The sequence below is a fragment of the Trachurus trachurus genome (assembly GCF_905171665.1).
Source record: "Trachurus trachurus genome assembly, chromosome: 21".
NCBI classification, from domain to species: domain Eukaryota; kingdom Metazoa; phylum Chordata; class Actinopteri; order Carangiformes; family Carangidae; genus Trachurus; species Trachurus trachurus.
Window position 1 is genome coordinate 20,017,358 of NC_139899.1, and position 12,172 is coordinate 20,029,529.

The 12,172-nt window shown below is 40.5% G+C and overlaps 2 protein-coding genes across 2 annotated transcripts; one reads left to right on the top strand and one right to left on the bottom strand.

The window, feature by feature from the left end:
* Positions 1-325: 325 nt before the first annotated feature.
* On the top strand, positions 326-4,067 carry grtp1b (growth hormone regulated TBC protein 1b; the record flags this gene model as incomplete). Its single annotated transcript, XM_083995987.1, has 8 exons — positions 326-418; positions 902-1,047; positions 1,192-1,350; positions 1,455-1,579; positions 1,795-1,891; positions 2,917-3,089; positions 3,180-3,365; positions 3,966-4,067. Exons 1-8 carry the CDS (start codon positions 357-359, stop codon positions 4,065-4,067), a joined length of 1,050 nt encoding a protein of 349 aa, XP_083852113.1. The 5' UTR covers positions 326-356.
* Positions 4,068-6,505: 2,438 nt separating this feature from the next.
* Positions 6,506-11,582, bottom strand: lamp1b (lysosomal associated membrane protein 1b). The gene is made up of 6 exons (XM_083997419.1): positions 11,129-11,582; positions 9,524-9,717; positions 9,287-9,415; positions 9,079-9,145; positions 7,763-7,930; positions 6,506-7,291 (listed from the first exon to the last, which is right to left on the bottom strand). Exons 1-6 carry the CDS (start codon positions 11,184-11,186, stop codon positions 7,152-7,154), a joined length of 756 nt encoding a protein of 251 aa, XP_083853545.1. The 5' UTR covers positions 11,187-11,582; the 3' UTR covers positions 6,506-7,151.
* Positions 11,583-12,172: the final 590 nt, after the last annotated feature.

A 12,172-nucleotide genomic window follows, 5' to 3' on the forward strand; every position in this document is an offset into this window, starting at 1 on the left:
TTGTGTAATTACTGCTGTTGATACTACTAATATCATCTTCATCTCCACCACTACTACCTGTACGAGTCATCGTTATGGTCTGTGACATGCGAGGACATGTGAGCAAACATTACTGTGTCTCTTCCTCCAATTGTTTTGCATGCAAATAAAGGACGCTGCAGGGTGTTTGTTAACCAGGCCCCTCCTCTTCTAGTGAGCGCTGTAAGGTGAGACATCTCAAACTCAGGTCGGTCTCTTATTTACCTTGACTGGAGCCAGTTCTGTTTGAGCTACAAGAAATGAAATAACTTTCACAGTATTTGGTTGTTTTATACTCTCGGACGGTGGACTATTGTACCTGCACCACATGACGCACGATGGAGAACAAAATGACAGGAAACGCTGCTCAGCCTCTAACATCTAACAATAGCAATGAAAGGTAAGCCTCATCTTGATATTGTGTGGGCTATAGATGGTTGATATACTGTATGTTTGTAGGCTCTTGCTGCTTCCATCTTGACTTTCACTTATTTACTCTTCTTTCTTTTCTCATCAACTTTCTGCATTTTGTTTTTACTCAACAAATTTGTATAGCTGCGACAAGACGTATCAAAAACATCATAGCTATGTGTTATTTTGTTCAAAAATGTTAACTTGTCTTGTTATCTTTAAGCTTGAGCTTTTGCTCCTTGCTTCTAATCCCACATAAAAGTAATTTAAAACTCGCCCAACATCCAGCCAGAGCATTTGATCTCCCTGCTACAGAAACCTGACCCGGTGGAGGCTGTTGTAGTGTCTGTTATCAAGGGATAGAAAAGAGAATGAAGGGTGGGAAGGAAAATCAGCCCTTGGTCAGGTATTATAACAGCTTTGTGAATTTCTTTGTGCATTGTACTGAACTGTGTGAGTGCCCCCTCTGTAGGATTGACCCCTATGGCTTCGAAAGACGTCATGACTTTGAACCCTACACGGAGATGATGAACGAGTATGTAGCTGTCCTCAACAGAAGATCCACCAGATGGTCCAAGCTCCTTCAAGAGAAACCTCACATAGAGAAGAATGTAACAGGTAAAAGACACACATCCAAACACACACACACACACACACACACACACACACACACACACACACACACACACACACACACACACACACACACTGCTGTTGTGTTTTGTTGATTGTGTCATGTAATTATAAAATCTGTTCTGGAAGTGAAGCGGTATGTGCGTAAAGGTGTCCCCAATGAGCACCGAGCCAGGATCTGGATGGCAGCAAGTGGTGCTCAGGAACAACTGGAGGGGAACCCAGGTTATTACCAGACGCTGCTGACCATGGAGCACGACACCAAGCTGAAGGAAACCATTCATACAGGTGAGACAAAAATATATTTTCAACCAAAAACTAAATCAACACTTTAAAGCCCAGTTAAATCAGTCAATATGATGGATCTCGTAAATTCTCTCTTTCTTTGGCAGATATGCACAGGACTTTTCCTGACAACATCCTCTTCAAAAGCCAAACTGAGCCGAGTCTGCAGAAGGTTCTGTTCAATGTGCTGCTGGCCTATGGACACCATAATAAGGCAGTGGGGTACTGCCAGGTGAGTTTACTCTCCTGTCTCATAACATCATGTCTATTTACCTAACAAACAGCATTGGCTACTTCCTTATTCATAGAAATTCATGTGTAGCATTTCCTCCAAGTGTTGCGATCTCAAACAAACTCTGTAAAAACATATCACTTTCAAAGTGGTTTTGTTGTGAAATCAGTGATTCACACACTGTTACATTTATTATTGTGTTGTTTTTATTACAGGGAATGAACTTCATTGCAGGCTACCTCATCATAATCACCAAAGATGAGGAGAAATCCTTCTGGCTCATGGATGCATTGTTGGGCAGAATACTTCCAGGTTGAGTTTTTTTGTATTATTATTCTATCCTCCCACACTCAATGAAAAAATCCCTGCACTCCTCCATAAGTGTTTTCAGTGACTGATTAAAGATATTCTCAGGTTGAATGTGGGATTGACTGTACTGACAATTACATGAGGGAACGAAAGCTTACGTACCAAAATTGTAACAACAGCAGAGTGAGGGGGATGTCAAGTCAAGCTCAGCCTACCAGCACCTGCCATAATGGGCAAAAGTATGTGAAAACACCTGTGGGCAAACCAAGGGCGCACAAGGTCACTTACTTGATATGAATATGTGTGAGGAGTTTGCATGTTCTCCCTGTGTTTGCATTCTCACCGTGTGCTCCAGTTTCAGATCATGATCCAACGACATTTACACAAGGTTAATTGGTGAAGTTAAATTGCCCATAGGTGTGAATGTGAGGATGACTTGTTGGATTAACTGAAATTAGTTGGGAGAAGTGAGGGGACATGTACCAAGCAAAGCAGGTTGTTAAGCTTCCCTGCAATAAAGTTCTGCGTATTTTCCAGTCAGTGATAAAATCCAAATTTATAAATCAACAGCAATCTTTTTTTATAATGGCAGGTAATTTTCACGTTAATTAAAAATATGCATAATAATGACTATATAATAAAATATTGCAGTTTGCCGTGATCTAGTCAATTAAAAAGCTAATTACAAGTGGACCCAGGCATGAGCCTTGTGGGACTCCACATGAAACATTCTTAAAATTAAAGGACAATTCTGGGCAAATTCAAACCCGGGGCTGACCAGCGTAAGATTGGTCTGCTCCCATTATACGCTGCTGTGGCGATGCGGGGACAGACAGAACTACTAACAGGAGACATTAAAAAGAAAATCTTCAGCTTTATTATTTTAGACCTAAAATATTAGGAAACTGTAGCGCCAGGTTGAATTTGCCCAGAATTGTCCTTTAAGATCTTAGATGTGCTTGAATAGCCAACTACAAGGGCCAAACAAAAACTAACAAGTGAACTCATGTAACCATGGTATGTTGTAGACTACTACAGCCCGGCTATGTTGGGGCTGAAGATGGACCAGGAGGTTCTTGGGGAGCTGGTGAAGGTTAAAGCTCCTGCAGTGGGACAACTCATGGCCCAGTACCCTGGCATATGGACCCTGGTTGTGTCACGCTGGTTCATCTGCCTCTACATTGACATACTCCCGATTGAGGTGAGAAAAAAGTATGGTCTAACCTCCTCAAACACAATGAGTTCGAGCTGATCATTTGACAGACGTCCTCCTGGGCTCTTGTACTTGCAGACAGTTCTGCGGATCTGGGATTGTCTCTTCTACGAAGGCTCCAAAGTTCTTTTCCGTGTCGCTCTGACGCTCATCATTCACCATCAGCCGGAGATCTTAAGAGCTCGCTCTTTGCCTGACGTGTGTGAGTGCTTCAAACAAATCACCTGTGGAGCTTTCACTCTGGAGTGCCACACCTTCATGCAGGTGAGGACAGTCAGAGAAACTCATGAGGCTTTTACATTTTGCCTCTCAAACAAAGAAACCCTAACCCTTGAAATTATGTATTTCGTTGTTTTTTTAACTCAACATTTCAGAGCAGTTCTAAAACCAACTCCAGGTTTTCCTCTACTGACAAACTGAGTATTGGTTCATTGATCATTTGATGAAAGAAAATATATTTTAAAAAATTGTCATATGCTCCGGGATCCTTTTCAAAATATATCTTGTTCACATAATTGTTCTTTATCACATCAGACAAAGAAGGGCAACAAATGTTTTCAACTGAGAGACTGGAATCAGCACATTTTTTGCTTGATACAACTAATATCAAACAATAATTCTTACTTTAGTTTTCTGTGTTGCTCTTCTATGCCCTTATATTATATGTATGTCTGCATTACTGGATACTCGAATTTCCTTTGGGATCAATGAAGTATCTTTAAGTCTAACAAAAGATTGATCTTGCACAGAGGAATGACCAAAAAAAAAACAAATGTTATGGATTTATTCCAGTTGTTTACATGAAGTTATTGTGATTTCATCTTAAACCCTCATCCATTTGTCTGTCAAAATGTCTTTCTACAGAAAATCTTCACGGAGCCTGGAAGTCTCTCTATGGCAACTATCGATAAACTGAGAGAGAAGTGCAGACAACAAATCATGGAGGAAGAATCTGGACGGACATAAGAGTGTCTGGATCCACTGCTTTCAACATTTGCTCAGGAACTTTGTACCATCACTCAACTGTGGCTTTAGATATATTGATCTCTTATCTACCACACTAGATATACTATATATGAAGGATTTGTCTCAAGTGAAAATTTTTAAACCTTGCCTTTTGATTCTTTTTGTTCCTTTGGTTTTTGAAAGTATCAGAGTCACGGGACCGATAGTATTTTTTGTTTTGTTACCATGGAGAATAACCGTTGTGAGAGTGTAACTTCTGTTTCTTGTCTTTGATACAAAGAAGGAAATTCATGTCTTGCATAAAAACAGAGAAATATTCACCCTCATCTCTTTTCTGGGTTAAGTGTTTAATTGAATGCCTCTGCCAAACAAAGGTTAGACAAAATGGCAAGTGTCACATTATCATCTTAAACAACAAATTATTTAGGGGCTTCAAACCTGTGGCTGCATGTTGAAGTTAGAAATCCTAAAGTGCTGTTGAGGTACAGGAAAATTCAACTGAAATGTTTGAAAGTGTCTGCCAGAGGTTATCCAGCTGTTTGTTTCGGAGCTAAATGACCTGTTAAGATATGTTGTCCCAGTTGGAAACATAAATATTTAGTGTAAGGTCTGTTCATGGAGCAAGTTATTTACAAGTTATATTTATTTAATTTGCTTTCAAAACTATAAACCACCTCAAAGAGTACAAATGTTTTCATACTCAAACACTCAGAAAACAAAGAAATGGCTGCTGTCTGTTACTAACCAACCTGCAGTCGTGGACAGATCATGACACAATGGGCCCCTGGGCACAAACAGTAAACACTCTGATACAAAGGTGCAAAGAGACACAAAACCACTAAAAACCACATGGCTATGTAGGTGTTTTGTGTCTCTTTAGCAAACACATAGAGGTGGTCCAGGGGCCCCAGGCCTGTACCAAAGAAGCCCCTTTCAGTGACCTATCAAAAACACTAATAACTTAGCCAACTATTCATCCCTTTCTGGGCCAGAGCAGCAGAAAGAAACCTGTCTTGACCATACTTTTTCCTGTTTTATTCTGATCATTTAGTGAAATGCTTTGGGTACCAGCCTTTAATGACTGTTGGACATCATGTTTGTTGAATCCACCCTGCATTTACAGGCAGATACCCTCGACCAACCAGGAACAGGTTTGACAGATGATAAACTACATAAAGGCAAAACAAAAAGTGACACGGCCTTGTTCCTTCTCTTTTATTGACCTCTCCTTTAGAAAACAGTTCAAACAAAACCATTAAAACCATATTAAATCACTACATGGATATTTAGATGCGGGAGAAAAACAAAACAAACATAAAAAACATAAATAACTGTACTTTTCCCCCCATTACATCAAACAAAGCATATTAATGGTAGTAATAGTACATGAAGGCTATGTGAGACACAATGAAAATGTCCCACACATGGCAGCACAGTGTCAGTGAGTGGGTGAGTACCTCTGTGAATATTGGCTTTACTTAAATCCCATCCATATAACAGCTGGGAAGGCACTGATGAACCAGACCAGAGCATTATGGCCATTTTAATCATTACATGGGGCTTTTCCTCAGGACTTTAGTGCAACTTCGTAACCTTCAAGCGTCCAAAATCCCAAGTGGGCCCAAATTCAGGAAAACAAACAAACAAAAAAAACAACAACAAACAGAACCACCCAGTGGACTTCATCAAAGCAATATTATAAGGTTCTTTTGTGGTGTCCTGAGCTTTTTCATGCAACAAGCCAAAAGTATGTCAATAAGATTGTTTAAGCAAATCCTGGCATGTGTCTTTCTGTAACAGCAAACTCCAAAAATTGAGAAATATTAACATTTTGGGAAATACACTTATTTGCTTTGGAGGCTAAAGTTGGATGGGACGATCCAAGACATTGCCGTGTCTGTATAGTAATGTGAAGCTGCAGCCAAAACGTGGTAAGTTTAGCTTGGCATTAAAACTGGAACCTCTAAAGCTCATTAATGTGCTCTATCTTGTTTCGTCTACACAAGAATCAATGGGTAAAGCTCATACATCGAGGTTCAGCAGTGGGTTATGAGCCTGAACAGGCACGTTTGCTTCCTTGAGTTTCCTCCAGAAGTTACAGCTACCAGCCAAGAAATAGTCCTGGCATGAACCAGCGACCACAACTTGTCTATTTATACTCCTTCGTTTTTGTTCAAGTCTTTAAACTTACCCAAGCAAACCCTCTTTCCATAGCATGTCATTTAGCAGACATAAGAGAGATATAAATTCTCATCTATGAATTGACAAGAAAGCAAATGAGTCCATTTCCCACAATGCTAACAACTCCTTCAAGTGAAACAAAAAAAAAGCTAAAAATGCCTCAAATCCTACAAAGCTGAGAGCTGTATCTAACGCTGCCACACAAAATGTGTTACGTACAGTTAAGAAGCAAAGATTGGCATTTCATTATTAATCTCAGTGGACTAAATGAATTCCTACATGTAAAGCAAAAACTAAGCAGCCTCCCTTGTTTCTTTTCCAGGAATAGGTTACTGTGTTTTTAGCATGATCACTAAAATCTGCCTACTTGGTCTAAATGTAGAGCTAATGCAATAAAAAATGTCAGATCTTTACTGTATGAATCAGGCTGAGTTAAACAGCCAGAAATATTCCCTTTATAATAACAAACCTTATTTAGGATGAGACCACTAAAAAGTGGTCACCCAGTAACAGATAAGAAGAGCTAAAGTAGCAATTCCCTCAAATCCCATAATCCCTCAAAATTCCTTTCACAGAAATCATAAATAGTACAATACAAGTTGAGGACTCTTGTGGACCCCTCTGTTCAACATCCCCTGACTTTACTTGGTATCTGTAAAGAGTTTTTCCTCAATTCACCACAATCTCCAAACAATGAAAGAGTGGGTCAGTTCAGAAAGCGTATATCAATCTCACAAAGTAATAATGACTAGTGTTATTGGTAAGGGCAGAGAACAGCACAGAGACAGATGTAGGATGGAGGGATAGAGGGGCACAAGGTAGAGTGTTAGTCTCATAAAACAGTGGTTAATATCATGGTGTCGCGCTCTGGCCCCCCAGAGGACATGAAAGTGAAGAGCCACCTCAGATGGTTTGGTAGCCGGCGTGGCTCCTCTTCCTCCCGATGAGGTAGGCCAAGAGCACAATCAGGACTAGACCTGCTAAAGCTGCTCCGACTATGATGGGGATCAACATGTCGTCTTCGTCCAGCTGGCATTCCTCAGCTGCCGGGGTGAGACAACAGGACAAATTAGAGCAAGAAAATAGGAGATTCATTTACTTAAAGCTCCTGTACAGACTTTTCATTTAGTGTTGATTTTGGCGGCCCCTGTGGACGAAAGCGGCGGAATGAAGACTGCATTTCCCACTGTCATGAAGATGTTTGTCTGGCCAGTGCGTCATAGATTTGTTTTGGAAACGTCTGAAAGAAGACCGGACTTGCTTTTTTTTCCTTTTTTTTTTTTAGCAGCGTAATGTTTCTATTCGTATCGTTTCGTCAGTGGTCTGACCTGACCATGGCTTCCAGAGGTATAGAATTAGACTACTTAGAAATAGCGTATCTTCACACTGATGGACTCATTTGCTGTTGTAGTTAACAGAGACACATCAGCAGAAACCAGAGACTTTTGCGTATCCAGTTAAAAGCTCCGTACAGGGGCTTTAACCGAGAGCAACAAAGTCAAGTGTGCATTTACCTGCTCCAAACTGATTCCCAGTCAGACCAAAGGGCTGCACCTGCACCTGGAAGGTGTTGATGGACACAATCTGTGCCACGTTCAGGGTCTGCTCCTCTCGGCACATGTACGAGTATCCCAGGGTGCCCCGCAGGTAGTCCAGGCTGTTGTTATGGGCTGAGACAGCCTCTAGGGTAGGGACAGAACAGGGAGGGAAAATACAGAAGTGAGGATTCTGGTGTAATATGTGATGATCGATTCATGTGATAGAAAATGTTAATAATTTGACTTAAACCCTTCTGTAAACCTCTATACTTACACAATCTGTATTACCTGGGGATATGTCAGATTATGGAACAAACTTCCAAGACTCTGATTTTACAGAAAAAACTTGTGGTTTTTTCAGATTCCCTATGATCCACAACAACAGCAAAATGCCATCAGTGATGACAGAAGCCATTTTAAAAGTGCTTCATCAAATGTGTCACTTTCAACTATTGCAGCCGTATTGCACCTGAATGTCACCAAATTAAAAAGACAGCGCACCAGAACAGTACTCCGGCTAATGAGCTGTTCAAAGGCATAGTTGATTAAGATGCCTTAAAATTTGTACAACTGCTGCAACAGTCAGAGCACCGCAGTCACACACACTCACTAGTTTTCTTGTGGCTGTTTGTGGCGGTTCAAAATCTCCTATAACAAATAGGATTAAAAAAAACATTTAGGTAAATAACTTTTATATTTTTTGTTGAGTTAAGATTGGGTGTGTCAAGAATTCTTCAATTGCATTAAGGTGAAATAAAAACAAAACAGAAATCAGCTTCCCTGTGCATTAGAGAATCATAACATGCAGCAATTTCTTCTCCAGTTTAATGCAGCAAAATCATCATCAACAACCTTTATTTAACCAGGCAAAATGAATTTACTGGAGTTGCAGTTTCAGAACTTTAGTAATTTTTTTTCTGTGATTGGTACCAAGCTTCATCATTTTTTCTAGGAATTCATACGGAATAACAAACCTGTACGATAAAGCATCACCAAATTACATGCATTTTGTCTGCCGTTTGCCTCCCTTGTGAACCGAGATCCTTTACTATGTAAAGATCAGCACAAGGCAGAATAAGTATAGGATGCCTCAAAATTAACATCAAGTCAATCATGTTCCTACTAGTTCAAGTCACAGCTGCTTTATTCGTCGCTACTTTTTTTCATTTAGTTCCCTGGTTACGTTACTAACAAATAGACATTATATTAAGAACAACAGGATAGACTGGACACATGTTTATTAACCTGAAACAAGGAAATCTGCATAAACACTGTAAGTAAAGTGCACTCACCCTTCATGTCAGGCCAGGCTGCTGACAGCGTCACTTCACTCAGGTGGTACTTATTGGAGGTAGTGTTCTGGAGGAATAAGGCGGTAACTGCAGTCAGGACAGTTTTATGCAAGCGCTAGCTGCCACCTAGTGGCTGTTTCAGGAGGTGTGAGATGAAAATAACAGGGCTGTGATGAACAAAGCGGTGAACACTGATGCAGTAACCTACCAGGGTGAAAGAAAAGGTGAGGTTGGTTTTGTCCACATCTGTTGTGAGACGCAGGGAGGCGCTCTCTGACTCACATGATCCAGAGCTCTTTGTCACATTGGGCTGAAGGTTCATAACATCCTGCACAGTCTGTAAATAAACAATACAACATTAAGCAAATTAAAGACATCTAAACGTGGCTGTAATTATAGCCATAGCTGTAAACTGCTCAAGCATTGCTTGAGTGTCTCAAAGTACCTTGTTCTGAGACGAGGAGTTGAAGGTGATGCTGAGCTGCAGCCCCATGGATGCCAGTAAACAGGCAGTACCGTTGCTGCTGGTGACCACATAGTTTCCCTTTTCAGGTCTGCCTGGGTCTTTGTGCAGCTGAGCAGTTGTTGGGGTGCTTGTAGTTGAGGCAACACCAGTAACACCTGGGTGCAGGACAGCAGCTGCAAAACACATTCAGTCACCACTTAAAGCAGAAGTAAGCGATCCGGTCGTTTTGGCTAACTTCTTGTCAGAGTTAGCAGTCCCCGCCCTCGTCCCTACGTCACCACATTCACGCGCATCCCTTGGCTGCACACACAGCCCTTCATGCCGTTCTCTCTCCTCATTGGATAAAGATTGTAGGATACAAGGAAAGTTTTCTCCTCGGCTTACAGCAGAGCAGAGTGACTGGCAGACCCGTGTTTCGGACCAAACACTCTATATAAGTGATTGCTGTCGGAAGATATAACTATTTAAGACTTATATTAACACAAATCCCGCTTACTTCTGCTTTAATGTTCTGAAATGTTACTTTATGTATCTTTATTGTGGAAAATGGCTCTGACAGTACTTAAATTGTAGAAGATGATTGAACTTTTAAATGTATGTACATATGTATGTCTTTCTCTTTCTATCTAGACAGTTTTAGATCAAACCACACCTCTATAATTAGACTTTTAAATTCTGAACCAACACTGTTAGCACCCTTTCAAGTGCAGATTGAAATTTGTGAAACCTTTGCTCTCTTTCCACTGAACAACACAACATCAGACCAGGTCTAGATCAATAACCACTATCCTTAGAGATAAGTCGACTCTTGACGTGCTGAATCTGAGATAGGCTACTAAACATTGACTGCGACCACAGTTTCAGATTTGTGATTTTTTTCTTTTTCTTATTCTATTTATGAAAACATCAAACAATGGCAGCTTGGATAGACTTATCAAATCTGACCTAAAGCCCATTTAATCCACAGAAACCCTCATACATTTGTGCAAAAGCCTGCCACCTCATTCTTAACAGAAGATTGTCTTTCTTGAGTTTATGATATAATTCATGATACCATTTTGTAGGTTTTTTTAATGTATGTCTCACAACCCTTTTTGAGTGGTCCTCAATACTTTTTAATTTTATCAAGGGGGAGGGAGGTAACGTGCATTGAATACTGTAATTTTTATAAACTATGGTATGTTTATTTATGCATTCCCCCTGTACCCTTATGCATTTTGCATAGTGTGTTGTGGAGTGACACGTTAATAAAGGTTATCTCTCTCTCTCTCTTGTCAAATCTGCACAAAAGGAGCCAACTTCAGCCTCATGAGTGACTGAGCTCAGCATCGTCAAATCCAGACAGTTTGGAGCCTGACTGTCCCTCGTGTGTAGCTACATGTGTGTGTTAGGCCTGACAAACAAACCGCAGCTCTGACCTACATGATCTCTGCTCTGTGTGGTTACAACAGTGTAAAGTTTCGCCAGCTTGGAGATCGGTCCAAACATTGTTTCGTTAAGTTACTAGCTAACGTTAGGTCAGTTGTGACCTTCGTCAGTTGGCAACCGTTAGCAATACTACTACTAATAATAATCAATACTCACCTAAAATCAACTGCAGCGTTACTGCCAGGCTCCAGGACTGAACACCGATGTGCGTCATGTTTCTTGACGGTCTCACGGGGACTAAATCACGGCGGCGGCGGCACAACAACACGGGGTGAGCGAGGAGAGGAGCTGTTGTGCTAACAGGCTAGGCTAACGTTAGCAGCGTCACAACAACGCCAAATAGAAAGAAAAAAAAAGATAAAAGTCACGTATTCGTCGAAGTGATAAAGCGCTGTTTTTTGGTGACAAAGCAACCTAACGTTTCTGGATGCCGGTATGAGCTGTTCGTGCCGGTAAAAGCCAGCTGTGGTGTTAATTTTTTGCTCCCAGTGAAGACTTTAATCAGCAGCAGCAGTGCAAGGACTGACGTCACCAGGATCATGTGACAGCGGTTTTAAGAAACACCTAGAAGATCACGTGATCAACAGCAGCCGCTTGTTTGTCATTTCACACAAGGATTCACGGGTAAATATCATAATGTAATGTACAATACAATATACGCTACAAAATAATACTTTAAGTTAGGTACTTAGGTGATTTTTTTTTAGATACAGTGTTTGTATTTGCAGTAGAGTATTTCAATTTTGCTGCCTCATAGTCTGCTGCACTAGTGCTTTAACAGCAGAAGTTATTATTTTCCTGTTAGAGTAAGATTTTACAGAAAAAAGAAAAACCCACACACATAAGAAATTAAGTCAAAGAGCTGTGATTCTCCTACAAATTAAAAATGGAAAATGGATTAAAGACAGATTGGAGTTTTACTGTAGGCTATCTGGTTTCCTGACGAACTAGGTATTCACTTTGAAGACCTACGTAAATGATGAACCAGTGTTAACAGTATCAACAGTATGATGTCATATATGATAACATGGCAGTCACAATTTGGTCTTTTCATTATTGCCTCAAGTGAGGCCCTTTAATATAACAGTAACTTTAATAATGGAACTGAGTATGCTTATTGCTAGTTGGTGTAATCAAATCAAACCATACTGGATGTGAGGACGCCTGATTAAATTGTGAGATGTAGGTCTGCAGTTTTCC

What these genes read in the sequence shown, in the direction of transcription:
- lamp1b (XM_083997419.1), bottom strand. Translation starts at nt 11,186, where the DNA reads ATGACGCACATCGGTGTTCAGTCCTGGAGCCTGGCAGTAACGCTGCAG. An exon ending in TCACCTTTTCTTTCACCCTG is followed by an intron (nt 9,146 to 9,286) that starts GTAGGTTACTGC and finishes TTATTCCTCCAG; the next exon opens with AACACTACCTCCAATAAGTA. An exon ending in AGCCTGGCCTGACATGAAGG is followed by an intron (nt 7,931 to 9,078) that starts GTGAGTGCACTT and finishes TCCCTACCCTAG; the next exon opens with AGGCTGTCTCAGCCCATAAC.